General features: G+C 52.0%; 5 protein-coding genes across 5 annotated transcripts; 4 read left to right on the top strand and 1 right to left on the bottom strand.

Moving 5' to 3' along the window:
• Positions 1-721: 721 nt before the first annotated feature.
• GLRG_07298 (short chain dehydrogenase/reductase) lies at positions 722-952 on the top strand (the record flags this gene model as incomplete). The annotated part of the gene is made up of 1 exon (XM_008097983.1): positions 722-952. One exon carries the CDS (start codon positions 722-724, stop codon positions 950-952), a length of 231 nt encoding a protein of 76 aa, XP_008096174.1.
• A 488-nt stretch (positions 953-1,440) lies between these two features.
• On the bottom strand, positions 1,441-2,788 carry GLRG_07297 (uncharacterized protein; the record flags this gene model as incomplete). The annotated part of the gene is made up of 4 exons (XM_008097982.1): positions 1,441-1,926; positions 2,008-2,489; positions 2,554-2,611; positions 2,684-2,788. 4 exons carry the CDS (start codon positions 2,786-2,788, stop codon positions 1,441-1,443), a joined length of 1,131 nt encoding a protein of 376 aa, XP_008096173.1.
• A 1,044-nt stretch (positions 2,789-3,832) lies between these two features.
• On the top strand, positions 3,833-7,249 carry GLRG_07296 (isoleucyl-tRNA synthetase; the record flags this gene model as incomplete). Its single annotated transcript, XM_008097981.1, has 4 exons — positions 3,833-3,907; positions 3,966-4,319; positions 4,381-6,082; positions 6,141-7,249. The coding sequence occupies 4 exons, from the start codon at positions 3,833-3,835 to the stop codon at positions 7,247-7,249; spliced, it is 3,240 nt and encodes a 1,079-aa protein (XP_008096172.1).
• A 1,490-nt stretch (positions 7,250-8,739) lies between these two features.
• On the top strand, positions 8,740-11,930 carry GLRG_07295 (uncharacterized protein; the record flags this gene model as incomplete). Its single annotated transcript, XM_008097980.1, has 2 exons — positions 8,740-8,836; positions 8,917-11,930. 2 exons carry the CDS (start codon positions 8,740-8,742, stop codon positions 11,928-11,930), a joined length of 3,111 nt encoding a protein of 1,036 aa, XP_008096171.1.
• An 881-nt stretch (positions 11,931-12,811) lies between these two features.
• GLRG_07294 (WD repeat domain-containing protein) lies at positions 12,812-17,270 on the top strand (the record flags this gene model as incomplete). The annotated part of the gene is made up of 8 exons (XM_008097979.1): positions 12,812-12,892; positions 12,970-13,158; positions 13,244-15,520; positions 15,634-16,071; positions 16,130-16,376; positions 16,434-16,684; positions 16,763-16,991; positions 17,044-17,270. 8 exons carry the CDS (start codon positions 12,812-12,814, stop codon positions 17,268-17,270), a joined length of 3,939 nt encoding a protein of 1,312 aa, XP_008096170.1.
• Between the last annotated feature and the right edge of the window lie 224 nt (positions 17,271-17,494).

The raw sequence follows: 17,494 nt of genomic DNA, 5'->3' as shown, positions 1-17,494 counted from the left end.
ATGGGGAGTTCTCACAAAGGGTGCGGTTCCGATCCTTCCAGGTATCGGCGCCAGAGTCTCTAATTGGGCGGGATGCTCGGTGATGAAGCTAAATCAATTCTGTTGCGGCGCTTTCCTTGTCAAAGGGACTGGCTCGATGATGGCCTCCCGCTGGGTAGTATTGCTCCAATTTGGAGACGTTGTTTGATATCGTAGAGTGAACATGATCTTCAAGACCGAGACTACCTAGTTTATGGATTACATGGTTTTCCTGCTGACACTTTCACATGATTCAACATGACATCTATCTTCGCTTCTGCCCGTGATAGGGTGTCGGTCTAGATATTGACCAGGTATGTGACTGTCACGGCATGAAAGTCCTCATTGTCGATCGCGACACAGAGCTATAGTAAGCCTCGTTGAAGGATTTGGGCGAGGCTGGCACCATTATTTGGCTGGGCGTGGGCTAGGTCGCGGCTAGGAGAAGCTCAAGACAACCATCATCGGCTCATTTGGAGGTTTATGAACCTCTCGAGCATAAAACCACTGGCATGCCAAAATTTTCGGAAGCTTACTGCTACGGCCTCTTCAATACTTATCAATCTCCTGGTTCTCTACACCGGGATAGAAGGCAACTTTAGCTGGTAAGACCCAGTCAGTCCCTGCAAGATCCTCAACACCGACTTGTACCACATCATTGATGGCATTATTAGCCGACTACGTCTTATAGCCCGTAAGAGACATGCAGTCGTCCAATTTGGCCATTACCATCACAAGCTACAAATGGGATATCACGAATCCGCCGAATAATCCTACCTACGACGCTAGCAAAGCAGCTGTCATGAATCTCGCTGGACAAATGTCGCTTGACTTGAGGAACATGGTCATATGGGTGTACTTTCTGGTTCCTGGTTGGGCCTTTGCCGAAGGCTCGGTTTCAAAGTCTGGCGCGGAGAAGTCAGTGGCCGCGTAGATCGCAGAGCAAGTTGCCGAGTATCTGGGATACAAGGCCATGCATGGGCTTGTTCAAATCCTGTGCCCATAAAGAGAAATGACGGGGTGACTCGATCGTATGGTAATGCTTTGGAGTGTCGTAGAGGTCGTCAAAGAATGGCTACCGCTGAGTAGATGGCGAAGATTTAAGGGGGTAGTACAAGTGGGTATTAATGAATTATAAGGAAAATAAGTTACTCCCTTTGCTATTATTTGTCGAATGTAGCTGGGTACAGTCTTAATGATCCTCATGTTTGATGCCTTGGCTTGGGGGTTCCACGCCACCTCGAACACCGGACGCAAATGCATGCATGTTCCATTGCCGCACAACCTTATCGTCGGCCTTGATCCAACCACAAAATACGGCTCTCTCACAACCCTCAGGGCGGGAAAAGCTATTTGCCCAGTCTGTCCCCAAACCCTACACGTTGAGACGGCAACTACTCGTTTCTGCATGTTTGCCATCATCTAACCACCACCCGGCATGCCGTGCCTCTGAGGCGCCACTGGATTTGGTGGCATGTTTCTGATCTGTTTGATCAAGAATTCCCTTTCGTCAATGAATTGCTCGTCATCAGTCCTGTCCTCCAAAAAATGAGACAAGAAGGTGAGAAGCTTTTCCCGGTTCATCAGCAAGATCTTTTGGACGGCAATAGACTTATGCGGGTTAGCCACAAAGACCTTGAAGACATGAAAGCCCTCGTATTGCACCATCTTGCGATCATCTCTGAGAAGGTTCATGCAAATCTTGAGGTGCTCCCCGCGATCTACGTAGGCGGTCATAACGCTATAGTTCGATCGGTCAAGCAGAATCTCGCCAAGGAGCTTGATAGACTGTCTCTTGGTAACATAACTGTTGGACTGAACGAGGATGTTATTGTACTTGTCGAAGAATAGATCGAAGTTGACCGACAGGTATCTCGGAACAAGTTCCTTATGCTTTGTGAGCAATTCCTATTGCACAGGCAATGTTAGACAAACATGATTTCGAAAGGAGCCTACGCGATTGTCTCTTTGGCAAAGTATAAAACTCACTCTGAACGTGGTGAAAGCATCTGCCGCCACCTCGAAGGAGCTCTTGTCGACCCAGTCAAAGAACCTCCAAAAGACGCCGTTGCCACTCTGTCGGCGGTCCTTATCTATGAGGTTGATACCCTTGCTACTGGACCCAGACTCCTCATCATCATCGTATAAAATTATAGCTGCCGCGGCCTCCGATTTCAGTACCTCGCGAAGGACAGTGCCGGCAGGTGTTGCGCTCTCCTTGTGTTCGTAGCCTCGGCATAGCTCGAGCAGCACTTGCGGGCGATTATTGACGACGTAGGACAAGGCTAGAGGATCGCTCTTCGGAGAGGCGGTGGGTGGACGGAACCGGAAAACGTAGGAAAAAATGACTTGTGTATCTTTGCGAGACTCGAAGGGTAGGCGCCAAAGGTTTACGGCAAGAAGGTAGAGCAGGTCTTCTTCAATAAGGCCACTGACGAGCTGATATATTTGTTCGGGGCTGCTGTCGGACTCTGTGTCGATGTCAGTCGGGGGCTGCAAGCTGCGACGAGTATAGCATTCAAGGAGCATAGTTACCATGTGTGCCTTGCAGGGTAAATTTCATCTGGCTGAGGACTTTGGCGAGCTCTTCGGCCTGCGGAACAGAAGCACGTTAATGGTCCAGCTCGAGAACGGGTTTAGACGATATGAAGAGCATGAACCGAACCTTGGCAACACCATTTGGGCCTTCGAGCTTCGTCACATGATCTCTCGCCTGCTTGGGTAGGTCGACGGCGGGCCTAGTTCTGGCCCTGCCGAAGAGAAATGACATGGTAGCGGGAGCAAGGACGCGTAGCTTGGGATTCTGCGGCGATCGTCGGAAGTCCTGACGGACAGGATCAAGAGTAGTCTAGTCGAATCGGTCGAGGACGAGGGCTATGAGTGGATGACGGTTGAGTGCAGAAGGTAACGAGCAGCTCCTGATCAGGGTTGTCGACGATGATACCTGACTTCGGAGATGAGTAGCCTCAGAGATCGGTTCGTTCAAGAGAGGGGTACTGCGTCAGGGACCTTGGTCGCCGAAGTGTGCGTATGATTTCGGTTGATATTGGCTTCTAGCACAACGGAATAATACACAATGAAGAGAAAAAGAGGTCCAACAGAGGAGAGGAAGGCAGCCGGCGTAGCGTTGGATTAATTCGAGTCGGGTGTTGTTTACTATAACTCATGGAGTAAGAGTGGGCGACGTTCTGGCCGGGGAGGACTTGGCGGCGTTGCTTGCGCGATGACAGCGGTTGCTCAGAGACTCAAGACACCTCCTGGATTGGTTAGGTACCTCCTGGAGGCTGGAGGTACCTCGCTTGTTTGGGCATCTTTTGGGCTGGTCTACCTAGTGCCTTAGGTGGGCAATACTGCTGCAGGGTCTGTGCCTGGCATTGGACTGGCAGCAGCAACTCTATCATATTAGTAAGCTGAGATATAGTAAAGGCACTGCATGCGCTATCCGACCGATTGCCCCGCGCTCGAGATAAGTCAATTGGAAAAAATTACCCCACTGACTCACCTCTCACACCAAAAGAGCCAATGACCCCTCCAACTACCTTGCCTCACACACACACACAAACAAAAGATCCTGAGCGCATTGTTTCTCGGCCTTTGAGTCACTCCATCCATCCTGAGCCTTCCTCCTACTTCTTCAGAGCCGTTTTCTTTCTCTCTTCCAAAACCTCGACTTCGTACATCGGCCGGTGGCAGGAGGTTCTTCACCCCTCTTCATCTGAACGAAACACAGACGGCCCAAGTTCGTCCGCGTATGAATCTTACCGCCATCCACTACTTTCGCCTTTAATCCCCGACACCACCCACCTTCGATATCATGTCTATCGATTTCCCCAAGGAAGAGGAGGCTGTGCTCCAGCGATGGCGCGAGATCAAAGCTTTTGAGCGCCAGGTGAGCTTGCTTTGTGTTAAAATACTGTTTGGCCTCCATACTGACGATCCCCCTGTAGCTTAAATTAACCAAGGGCAAGCCCCTTTACACATTCTACGACGGCCCTCCCTTTGCTACCGGTCTTCCCCACTACGGCCACTTGCTGGCCTCGACTATCAAGGACATTATCCCAAGATATTGGTCCATGAAGGGCTTCCACGTCGAGAGGCGTTTCGGCTGGGACACTCACGGCTTGCCTATTGAGCACGAAATTGACAAGAAGCTGGGTATCTCTGGCAAGGCCGCCGTCATGAAGCTCGGCCTGAAGAATTACAACGCCGAATGTAGATCCATCGTCATGCGCTACAGCGAAGAGTGGCGTCATACCGTCGAGAGACTCGGTCGCTGGATCGACTTTGACAATGACTACAAGGTAAGCTTTGTTTACCGTCGCTTTTCTCTCGGCCACTTCATGCTGACATGCGTCCTACCAGACTATGGATCCTTCCTTCATGGAGTCTGAATGGTGGGTTTTCAAGCAGCTGTTCGACAAGGGTGCCGTATACCAGGGACATCGTGTGATGCCTTATTCTACGGCTTTGACGACGGCACTGAGCAATTTTGAGGCCAACCAAAACTATCAAGATGTTAACGATCCTGCCATCGTCATCGCATTCCCCTTACAGGACGACCCCGAGACCAACTTGCTGGCTTGGACGACGACTCCATGGACCTTGCCGTCTCATCTCGGCTTGGCTGCTCACCCTGACTTCGAGTACATCAAGATCGTCGACGAGAAGTCTGGCAAGAAATACATTCTACTTGAGAAACTCCTTGGTACTCTCTACAAGGATATCAAGAAGGCAAAGTTCAAGATTCTTGAAAAAATCAAGGGCAAAGACATGATCGGATGGAAATACGAGCCCCCGTTCAATTACTTCTATGAGGAGTACAAGGACGTCGCATTCCGAGTTCTGAATGCCACGTATGTCACTGATGACAGCGGCACTGGCATTGTTCATCAGGCGCCTGCTTTCGGGGAGGACGATTACAATGTCGCCCTGGCCGCAGGCATCGTCACCGAGAACAGACCCCCTCCCGATCCGATCGACGACAGCGGCCACTTTACGAGCCGCGTTTCCGACTTTGTCGGCATGCACGTTAAGGAGGCCGATAAGCATATCATCAAGCACCTGAAGGCCGCCGGAAAGATCGTAGTTGATTCTACGCTTAAGCACTCGTACCCCATGTGCTATCGATCCGATACTCCTCTCATCTACCGCGCGGTCCCTTCTTGGTTCGTTCGCATTCCTGAGATCGTTCCCCAGATGCTGGAGAACATCAAGGGTTCGCACTGGGTGCCGTCTTTCGTCAAGGAGCGCCGCTTTGCCAGTTGGATTGAGAATGCCCGTGACTGGAACGTTTCGAGAAACCGATACTGGGGCACCCCAATTCCTCTCTGGGTCAGCGAGGACATGGAAGAGCGGGTGTGCGTCGGTAGCATCAAGGAGCTGCGGGAATTGAGTGGCTATACTGGGGACTTGACTGACCTTCATCGCGACAACATCGATCACATCACAATCCCCAGTAAGATGGGCAAGGGTACCCTGAAACGTATCGAGGAAGTCTTTGACTGCTGGTTTGAGTCCGGTAGCATGCCATACGCAAGTCAACACTACCCCTTCGAGAACGTCGACAAGTTTGAGAAGTCCTTTCCTGGTGACTTCATTGCCGAGGGCTTGGATCAAACAAGGGGCTGGTTCTACACCCTTCTCGTACTAGGCACACATCTCTTCGGCCGCATTCCCTTCAAGAACTGCGTTGTCAACGGCATAGTTCTGGCGGAGGACGGAAAGAAGATGTCTAAGCGTTTAAAGAATTATCCGGTGCCTGATTTGGTCATGGATAAGTACGGCTCCGATGCCCTGCGTCTCTACCTCATAAACTCCCCTGTTGTGCGAGCTGAGCCCCTGCGCTTCAAGGAGTCGGGCGTGAAGGAGGTTGTGCAGAAGGTGTTGCTGCCGCTCTGGAACAGTTACAAATTCTTTGAGGGCCAGGTGTCCTTGCTGAAGAAGGTCGAGAGCATCGATTACGCTTGGAACCCTAAGGCTCTGGCAAGCAATGAGAACGTCATGGATCGCTGGATTTTGGCCAGTTGCCAGAGTTTGTTGCAGTTCGTCAATGAGGAGATGAGTGGTATGTTGTATTCCGTTGTCGAATCTATAGCTCCACTAACATACCAACTACCCACCAGCGTACCGCCTTTACACTGTCGTCCCGCGTCTGCTCGGACTCATTGAAAACACTACAAATTGGTACATCAAGCTGAACAGAAGACGTCTCAAGGGCGAGAACGGTGTTCAGGATACTCAGCATGCGCTCAATACGCTGTTTGAGGTCCTCTTCACGCTGTGTCGTGGTCTTGCTCCCTTCACCCCCTTCATCACCGATACCATATATCAGAAGCTGCGCCCCTTCATCCCTAAGGAGGCCGAGGCTGAGGACGCGCGGAGCGTCCACTTCCTACCGTTCCCCGAGGTGCGAAAGGAGCTGTTCGATGAAATTGTTGAGCGCAGAGTCGGTAGAATGCAGAGGGTCATCGACTTGGTGAGAGTCTCTCGCGAGAGAAGGGCTGTTGGTCTCAAAACGCCACTTAGAACGCTCGTGGTCATCCACCGCGACCCTCAGTACCTGGAGGACCTTGAGTCCCTCTCATCCTACATAAGGGAAGAGATGAATGTCAGAGACCTAGTTCTCACGTCAGACGAGGCCAAGTATAATGTCCAGTACAGTGTGACTGCAGACTGGCCAGTGCTGGGCAAGAAGCTCAAGAAGGACATGGCGCGCGTCAAGAAGGCGCTGCCGACTCTCAGCAGCGATGCTGTCAAGGAATACTCGGAGAAGAAAGAGATCCTTGTCGACGGAATCAAGCTAGAGGAGGGCGACCTTGTAGTGAGGCGGGGGTTGAAGGAGGACGAGTCTTCCAAGAACTTGGAGACTAACTCTGACAACGATGTACTTACCATCTTGGACGCGGAGTTGTATGTTGAGCTCGCGCACGAGGGTCTTGCCCGAGAGGTCATCAACCGTGTGCAACGCTTGAGAAAGAAGGCGCTGCTCCAGCCGACTGACGACATCAAGATGGAGTACAAGGTCATCAGCGATCCCGACAACATTGGTCTCGAGGAGGTGTTCGTGTCGCAAACCAAGGTTATCGAAAAGGCACTGCGAAGACCAGTTGACAAGCACGAGATTGCAAATTTTGAAGGTGAGGTTCCGAGTGCGCAGCAGAAGAGAGTGATCATGGAAGAGGAGCAGGAGGTGCAGCGTGCGACGTTTTTGCTTCGTCTGCTTGAGTTGTAGAAATGGAATGTTGGGGTTGCATACATAGCTTGGACATGATAGATGACTCCTGGCTATGGCCAATAAAGACGTCGGGCACCCAAGAAGAGGAAAATATCAAATAGACCCTTCCAATTTCATTGGTACACTTTGTGCCTCTGGCCTGCTCATTTTGCCTTTCGAGCGGCGGCCTATGGATGGACCGGTATTAGTGATGCAATTGACTCGACGAGAGGTGGATTGAGAGATGTCAGTTGATGGTGGACTTACCAGATAACAATCCTTTAACCTAAGAAACTCCTTCGAACACTTGCCCTTATGGATGGCATTGTAGTCCGCAACAATGCATTTTCCGTACAATGAGGCCTGCATATTGCTCAGCATGTTTGCCACTAAGGCCATGTTTATAATCAAGATACTTCAAAGAGGGAACCGACCTCAGCCGAGCATTGGCCAACTGCGATGGCAAACTTCTGGATAGGCCGCGGGCGGACCATGGTACTTGGATTTCTTTGTCTTAATTATGGGGTTTCAAGAGACCAAGCCGTGAAGTGGATGAATGAGATACGGTACGACGCAAGATGAGGATATGTGTTGTGCAAAGCTGGGTGAATTGTGCTATTGTCTATCCACCTCATGAAAAGGCATCCAATGGAGAAAGGTAGATGGCGAGGCTTGAGTTATCTTAGGAATGGTACAAGAGGGGTTGTGGCTGGTGGTCTTATGCTTGTAGCCAGAAAAGAAAAAGAGAGCGAGAGAATACTCGAGTGTCCTGCTTAATGGCCCTAGATCGGTAGTGTAGGTACCTACCTAGGTAGACATTCCGGGCACATTGACACAGGGTGCAGCTCATTGGCGAATTAGATTCCGTCGCGATACCAGGATTATAGTGCAGCCTAGTCAACAACAGCGTACCCACTAGAGGCCGGGTTGCTTACCGCCCAGCAGAAAGCGTGGACGCGAAATAAACAGAAACTGTGCCTGGTGGGACAGTGCCAGGTGAGAGAAAACGGGAGGTCGGGGAGCTTGACGAATACTTGGCCCCGTTCGCCGTCTTTGATCTCGAACCTCACCCCCATCGACCCTTCTTCCTCGACCTTCGCTCTCGCCCTCATCGTCGGCAGAGTTGCAATCCCCCTGCAACTTACTCGCGCGCGGTGGAAATGGCAGGCTCAAAAGCGCCACACCTTCATTGTCATTGAACCCCATTCTCATAGCACTTTGCTGCATCTCTTGCAACGCGACTGAACACCCACCCATCCCATTAAAGTCCATCATAATTTTCTCTGGGCTGATACACGCCCTTCCCTCTCTTTTTTCGCTTTTGCCAACGACACGCTTTTGTCGCGATCAAATGTATTTAGCATATTTGGCTTCCGATACATCTACCCCAACCTTGGATTCTGATATCAACGACGGGACTACGGTTGCATTCGCAAACCCAGCTACTATCACCACTGCAAATCATTTTACCATCACCTTATTATGCTCCCAGCCTGGCTTCAGTTCACATGCCGTCGCTGCCGCATCGCCCAGCGCTGGCTCCCCATGACGGCATATCCAGCTTCGTGTCTGTCCAAAGCTCCGATTCCTACTATAGTGACGAAGGTAAGTGCGCTTCGGCTTATATACGCGTCCGGCGAAATACAAAACTACAAACACAACGCGACTGACAAAAAAACTCGTAGAAATCGCCATTCTGCATGATGTCGTCGCGGCCGCGCAGGAGAACCTCGAACTCCTTCCCGAGGGCGAACGATTGGCAACAAACGCACTGTTCCAAGCATACGATGCTGTCCTACCGCTCTACGGTGTCGATCCGGAGGAAGACCACCACATTTCCCGCCTCGTCTTCCGGATCGGCGGCGAGCGCGGCGATGGATCTTTACTGGAAAAACTTCGTGCCGTCTTGTCCAGGATGGGCATCGGACTCGAGTTTGACAGTCGCAGCGACGGCTCCAGAGTGCTCTCAGACCACGACGATGGCCCGGATTATCACGACGACCCTGGCAACAGAGGGTCTTTCCAGCCATCACCAGCCCTCACGGCGACCGATGAAAACTCTGGCGCATCTTTGGACGATCTTCCTGGAGAGCATCACCCGGTCTTCCAGCCAGTCCAACGGCAAGAGTTCGCATCTCTCCCTCGTTCACAACCTTCCGAGACATACCACTTGGACGATTCCGCATCTCCCCCAAGGCTGACACACGCGGGTGCGGGGCCGAACCATTTGAACGTAGAGCCCGCTAGACGAATCAAATCACCACAGAACCATACGCCCTCTACGGCTGGGGACACGGAGCAAACCCACCCTAGCCACCAGTCACTCGCCGGTACCAACGAGCAACGTGGCGCAAGCGACACAACGGTTCAGCCTGTCGAAGCCCTTAACGCCCGTCCAGTGAAGAACGGAAATGAGACGCCAGCGCTCTCCGTCAAGTCCAAGCCTGTGCGAACGGTGAACTGGCTGCTGCCTCCCGATAGCCCCACTGGACCGATTCAAAACGGAGGCGAAATTGCTCAGTCTGAGGCTGGGCCCATGGTGGAAGAGCCGGTTGGGCACACACTTGATGTTCAAAAGCCTCCTGAACCTGATGTTGCTGTCCAGGAACTTGTCACCCAGGAGCCTGTCACCCAGGAACCTGTCACCAAACAACCTGTCGAACCTGCCGAGCAAGAACAGTCAGCTAAGAAACACTCTGATAAACATGGCGAATATCACGTAGAGGTACAAGTAGTCGATCCACAACCAGAGGAAGACCCGGAAGCGGAGGCGCGATATGCTCTACTGGAACGACAAGCAGGAAAAGCGGCCGGGTATCTCTTACTCCTCAGAGGAATATCTCACTGGAAACAGCATGCCCTGGACAGGCTCGAACGAACAGCCGTGGCCAGGAGACATATCCTGCGGATGCGTCACTTCGATTCGTGGGAGCTCGTGGCGGCTGAGACTAGGTTCAAAGGCCGCCGCGTTTTCGCCGCTCGTCTTATGGCCCTCTGGCTCACACGAGCCGATGAAGATAGTGTGGTAGAGCACTATGCCTCAGCTCATGCTCAGCGCAAACTTGCTCAGAACCTTCTCACTCAGTGGTTCGCCTCCTGCCCGACTGATAATCGACCTCAAAACCCCCCCCGTTCCCTAAATAGCTATTTGCAACAATGGCAATCAGCGTGCGCAGGTGTACAGAGATTACACACGCATTCGGATACCCTACATCAGAGACACGAGCAGTCTCAAGCTATCAAGGCATGGCACCGTCAGGTGGCATTACACCATACAAACGTCTCATCATTCCGTCGCTTCAACATCGTACGCGATTCACTGAGCCAGTGGTATCTGGAAACGCGGGTCGAAATTTTCAGGGCCAGGATGGGAGTAAGACTGATTCGCAACTCCTTGTCAAGGTGGCAAAGCGCCTGTCGGACGCCACCATCCCTTGGCCAAGCTAACGGCTATGGCGATGTAAGCTCTGTCAACCATCATCATCAGACTGGCCGCAAATTGCCTCGATCGCTGCGAGGGGGCAGCTACTTCGGAAACATTTCAGATCGCATGCTGAAGACAAAGGTCCTAGAAAACTGGCAACAGCAAACCATAGCGGTTGCCAAGATCAGCGCAACTTCGCGACGTTTCGCCGTGCATCAATGCGCTCAGAAGGCCCTAGAGTCATGGCATGTCGACGTTGCCCATAATAGAAGCCTCCATATGTGGGCGAAGCGCGGCTGTTTCTATGTCAGTGTTACGCATGCGTTGGAGACATGGCGCTCAAAGGCCTCCTGGAGGTCCAATACTCGAAAATCATATGCGCGATGCAGGCAACACGTCAAGGCCACCTTTACCAAAGGCTATCTCAGTCGGTGGAAGATTGCCACTCGCGCTCATGGTAATATCAGCTGGGAGACTCACCAACATCACAATGCGATGAACCGGGATCGTCTCACTCGTATGCTGTGTGCATGGCGAGACGAGAGCAGCAATGACTGGGGAGCATGCAGGCTTTTGACAGCCGCGTGGGTTGGGCAGTGGCAGAGCATGTCAGAGGATCACGCAGGGATGCAAACCCGTGCCGAACAAGCCTGGGGAGTAACGCTCGAGTCTCGTTATTGGAGCCAGTGGCAGTCGACTTTGCTACAGCTTAAAAGCCGCGAATACGTTGCACTTGATGTCCGGGAAAGGAACAGGAAGAAAGTGGTACGGCGGCTTCTGCTTCATTGGAAAGGGGATAGGGATTTTGCCATGTCACAACAGTCAATGGCCACTCGAGCCAACTTTGCAAGTTCTCGGAGAGGTGCTGGTTTTGGCCTCAGCCACAGCGCGGTGCCACTTTCTAGGGCAGTACATGAGCGAAGTGGAGGCATGTCACTCAGGGCTTCTAGGATACAAGAGGTTGGTCCAACGGCTGAAGAAGAGGATCACGACGGCGCCGGCTCCGCGACTGATGTCGATGGGGTCGTCATGGATACGCCGACGCGATGGACCGGTATGGCGTCTTCTGTCAGGCTACCGTCCATGACACCGTTCGCGCCGCTACCGACGCCGTTTGAGCGAGAGCTCCGGGAGCGTTACAACAAGAGCGTACCTACAGTCCCTACGGGTCAGCTGAGCAGACTTTCTTTCGCACAGGCACAAAAACTCTCCTTGGCAGAGACTCGACGAGCGGGGAATGAGAGTAGGCCAGAGGCGTCGGGTAGAGGGGGGTGACGGATGATGATGCTTTTTCCTTTTTCTTTTATGGACAAGGCGACGGGCATTGGCCTCAACGATCACGGTTTACATGATATTGGGTGTTCCAAATATTTGCTTACTTTTATTACTGGAAACCACTGGCAAGTATAACCAGGCGGTTCTCTATCGCACATTGGTAGGAGCTGTGAATAGAAGCTATTCGCAATTCGACATTTCTGACATCAATAGCTTGGTACAAAGTCAATACCTTGGCTGCCTGGGTACCTAAGCTTAGCTAAAGCAAAAGGACGCAATAGCCAAGCCTCCAACTGCACGAGGTCCTTTGCTGTGTCTAAAGATTGTGTGAATGTTAGCCAATATCCTTGTGTTTCTGCGCGGCTACTTTAAAAGCTCAAGAAGCTCTTTGGTATTAGAGAGACCTCGAAGTAGATTGTGAAGCTGATGAGCGTACTTCTGCTGTCAGGGCAAAAAAAGGACCAAGCAGAGGTGCCGCAGCATCATCTGGCGTCAATGTTCAGACAGCTAGGTAGGATGCTTTATCTTATCGCGGGCGTTGCATGGCGACATGCCGCTTGACCCCTGTCATCGGACATTCTGCGCCTTGATGAGTAGAGGTACGTATCGCTTAATTGTCCTCCAAAGTCGTAGTTGAAGCACCTTACGTTATTATTTGAGCTACCTGCCTCACCCAAACCGCATTTCCCCCCAAACCCTTCCACTTGCATTCATCCACCTTTCGTACAGCTCGACACCTCTTTCTAGACCAAGAGCTCCGAGGCATACTCTAACTACGGCATTCGACGACATCCAAACAACACAACCAACACTGCATCACCTCTGCCTTTGCGCCCTGCCACCCACCTGAGCAATGCTGCTGCGGTTATCCTGCTAGTAGGATGAGAGCAGTGCTCCCTGGCAGGCCAAGGTCTGGGCTTCAAGCTCTTACGACGGGCTTCTGGGGCTCGAGACACTTCAATGTGAGCAGCTGGATCATTGCACTCGCTCCTCCCATCGCTGTTATGATGGCAAATGGCGCTGACGACTGGCTACGCAGGTATACATAACTGGCAGTGCATTCACCATTCTCGGTGACTCTGATACTATTCTCCAGACCATATACGACGACGATCCGAGCCACTTGCAGGCCGTAGCATTCGACGAATCTTCAGGCAAGATTGCCACATGTACCGACTCCGTCGTGAGGGTTTACAGACCATTCGGACAGTTAGAAGATGCGCTAAAGGTGTGCCGGACCCGCAGCTTCTCTCCTGTCGCTATTGTCCTTCGCCAGCCTGTACGCAACAGCTAACAAAATATCTGCGCTCCAGTGGGGTCTCCAATCATCATTCCCAGTCCCCGATGGTCATTATGCCGCCAGTGGCATCTCACTGAGCTGGGGTGGCACTGAAGAGCTCCTTGTTGCCCATTCCGCCCTTTACCTGTACCTGACCACCGACGTGCCAGCGCAACTATGGAACAAACCTGTCCCGAACCCCCTTAAGCTTGCAGAGCTCTCCTACGACTCGGCATACATAGCGTCGGTCGGTCTTCAGGATAGCCTAGTCAAGGTCTGGCGCCGGTTGACGTATGGAGCCGAAGATGTACGCTTCGACCTGGCCTATCTGCGCCATCCGGACGTCGTGACTGGTCTTCGATGGCGAAAGCCCTATCATGCCGGGCAAACCGTCGAAAACGCACTCTATACTATATGCACTGATAATCTAATCCGCGTTTGGACCGGCGCAGATACGCATGCCTTGGGGCACATGAATCTATGGGGAGCTATCGACTTATCCTCGTCTCTTCGGGATCAGAGTCTCAAATCTGCCATTACTGCAGCGCCACTACTTGCATTCGTCATTGACGGAAGAGAGATTACAGCTTCAACAGAGTTAACGGTTCAACGCCGTCCGGTTCAAGAAGGGAAGCGTGACAACGCTCTCGAGAACTTGATAGCTCTTGCAAATAATAGCCCCGAGCTGTGTGTTGCTTTCGATGGAGCAGGAAACATGGTCGTCTACGCTTTCGAGGACGTCGGCTGCAGGATGAACAAGCCCAACACTGCTGTCAAAGTCACTGAATTCCAGTCGCATCTGTTCGACTTTTGGTCTGATCAGCACGTTCAGGTACAGAGCTATTGCGACCGACAGACTGGGATGTTGCGTGTGTTAGCCCATAACTTTGATGGCCAGATTCATGTCTACGAAGCGAGCTTGGTAGATTTCCTCGACACCGTTGACAAAGAGAACCGCCTGATTCGCCGCTGTATTTGGTCCGGCCATTCGGCACCCATCAAGAAAATGGTTCGGAACTTCAGTGGTAGAGCTGTTGTGTCTAGAACAGAGGAGGGCGAAAGCATTGTCTGGGCGCATGCTGAGGACAGCAGGACTAGCCTTTTGCGCCAGAGCGTTATTGCGGGGAATGCTCATATTCATCGTATTTGTGTTCTACGCAAGGGTCGCTTCGTCATGTTCCTGGAAAATAACACCGTCTCTTTATGGGATTGTCGGCCACAAAAAGCAACGTTGCTGGATCGCCAGCCATACGAAGTCTCAGGGAAACCGCTTTGTCTCCTGATACTGCCGCGACAGAGGGTGGAGGACTATGCCGTTGCCCAGATTGCCACGATTACCTCGGAGCAGGAAGGACTTGTATGGGAGGTCAATCTACCTCAGTACTCTCATGGGCGTATTGAGGCTCACTCCAAGGGTCGAGACGAGACATCGATCCGGGAATTTTGTAGGTTCAAGCTGAGAGATGCTGAAGGAATCGCGTACATGCTTCCCGTTGATCCGGCTGGGTCTGCGCCGGTAACGTCAGGCTTCCTGGATGTTTTTGCCAGGGACATCGCCATATCTTACACTCATACCGGCCGAGTAGACTTTTGGACAGCTCGAGTTGACAAAACGAGAAACCATGTTGGGTGGCTTTCCACATCCTCAGCTGAGACAGGCCTTTCAGAGCCGGCTCTCGTTAGCGGTAGCACTCTTAAGAAAGCTGCGCTCGTCGATTCCAGCAGGTCACAATTATCTATCTGGGACATTGGCGGCGCTCGACTTGAGTTCACACAGGACTACGGTACGCACAACACCATTCAGGACCTTGACTGGACTTCAACACCAGATTCGCAATCGATTCTTGCCGTCGGCTTCCAGTCAAAGGTAGTTTTGCTTTGCCAGATGCGGTTTGACTATCTGAACAAGGGGCCAGCTTGGGCTGCAGTTCGGGAGATCAGTATTCGTGAGTTCACGCCTCATCCTATAGGCGATTCCACGTGGCTAGGTGATGGACATCTCGTTATTGGCTCCGGGAATCAGATGTTTGTTCACGGGAGAGATTACGACTTATCCAGCTCGCTGATCAACAGCCTGCAACTTCCGCACCGGAAGAACGGCGTCTGGGACATATTCGAAGCCGTTCAGAGGTTTAACGGGCCATTGCCGGTTTTCCATCCACAATTCTTGAGTCAGTGCATCCTGGCGGGTAAGAACACGATAGTGCGGACCGTGCTCATGTCTCTGCACAAAACACTGAAGTTCCTCATTGCCGGCGAGAGCGTTGATGACTATTTGGGCCTAGACCCAGCAGTTTTTTACATGAACGAGGTAAATACTTTTCTATTTTGCTCGTGTAGCTTCTGTGGGTGAAGATGGGGGAGGGGGAGAAATCTATTGCTATGATGATTTGAAGAAGAATCTCCCACTGACATTCCTGACAGGCAACGAAAGCATCAGAAGCTCAATTGGGGTCCCACTTTAGCCTTCAAGCATCCAGCGACGAGGCGGATGAATTGTTCAGCGAGGACATTGCGCATTCCATAAACGAACGTCTGACCAAGGTCAGCCTTCAGCAGTTGTCGGGCCACGAGCAGATTCAACTAGCGGACATTGTTGAATGTGTTGGGCTTGTGGAAAAGCAGCGCAGGTCACTGGATGAAAATGGCGCGCGCTTCATGCTCTTTTTCCGCCAGCACAGCCTTCGCAAGGGCCGGACAAGCGAGATGCAGATGTCGTGGCGAGAAATCAACTGGGCTTACCATTCAACCAGCCAAGACATTCTCACCGACTTTGTTACCAAACAATGCCACGGCACTGTGCGGTGGGAAGATGCGCGAGAGAGCGGCATGTTCATGTGGCTCAGTGACCGCAATGCTTTGGTGCGTACTGCTTTGCTCGGCTAGCGACTGGTACATGGTAGGCTAATGTTACTCCTAGCGTGCGCAATTTGAGAATGTGGCCCGCAACGAATACACAAAGAGCGACATGAAAAACCCAGTGGATTGTAGCATCTACTATTTGGCCCTCAAGAAGAAGACAATCCTTCAGGGACTGTGGCGTATGGCTCACTGGAATAAAGAGCAAGGGGCAACACAAAAATTGCTGGCCAATAACTTTGAAGAGCCCAAGTGGCAGACAACAGCTCTGAAGAATGCCTACGCCTTGCTCAGTAAGCGACGTTTTGGTAAGTAACAAACGGGTTCACACATCATCGGGTGCTAACAACGCCTCGGGCGCGTAGAGTATGCAGCAGCGTTCTTTCTGCTCGCTGACCAATTGCAGGACGCTGTCAGCGTCTGTTTGAATCAGCTCAAGGACCTTCAGCTCGCCGTGGCAATTGCACGGGTATATGAGGGCGACCACGGTCCAGTTTTGAAAAAGCTGTTAGAAGAGGAGGTCCTCGCTGTGGCAGCTAAAGAGGGCAACCGCTGGCTTGCATCGTGGGCTTTTTATATGTTGAATCGTAAGGATATGGCGGTAAGGGCTCTCATTGTAAGTTGCCCCCGCATCAATCCATGGTAAGGTAAACAGAGAGTCGTCGCTGTTTCTAACGTGGGCCTTTCACTACAGTCCCCCGTTTACACCTTGGTGGAAACGCCGTGTGCGCCTGACATGAGGTCGAAACTTTTCTTGACGGACGACCCGGCATTGGTGGTGCTGTACTCGCAGCTACGGCAAAAGACACTTCAAACCCTCCGTGGGGCGTCGAAGGTTACTCCTCGCGTCGAGTGGGAATTTGTCCTCCACAGCGCCAAGCTCTACGACCGTATGGGTTGCGATCTTCTTGGTCTGGACCTGGGTATGTGCCACATGGCTGCGCCGAGTGAATTCTCAAGCTGACAAATGCGCAGTTCGCAACTGGGAGTTTCTAAAACCAGCATCCAGCACGGCAAATGGACTAGGCGGCGAAGCCAACCCGCTGAAGATGTTGCTCCGTCGTAGTTCGCTAGTGGTGGCAGACTTGCCTATGTCGAGTCTTCACGTCGGGATAAGATCAGGTGTGCTGGGGAAACAGCCGAATCCGACAGTCTTCCAGGAGCCGGATTCGAGTTCGTTGCTCGATAACTTCGGATTCTAGGAGTGACCACGGGAAGAGCTTTGCTCGCTGGTCAGCGGCCAGTGCAGTATTCCCATGTGGCTATGTTACAAGGCATTGGCCTCGCAATATGCATAGGTAACCTGCTACGAAGGTCGGACTTGAGAAATACCGGGCATCGTTAACGAGAGTGGGTGGGGTGGGTTCCCAGGAAAATGAACTGTATAGTATAGTGTGCTTATTAAGCAGAGACAATCCAGCAGTAC

This window comes from Colletotrichum graminicola (genome assembly GCF_000149035.1).
Source record: "Colletotrichum graminicola M1.001 genomic scaffold supercont1.30, whole genome shotgun sequence".
NCBI classification, from domain to species: domain Eukaryota; kingdom Fungi; phylum Ascomycota; class Sordariomycetes; order Glomerellales; family Glomerellaceae; genus Colletotrichum; species Colletotrichum graminicola.
The sequence above is the reverse complement of the archived record's forward strand: the minus strand, read 5'-3'. Positions and strand labels throughout refer to the sequence as shown.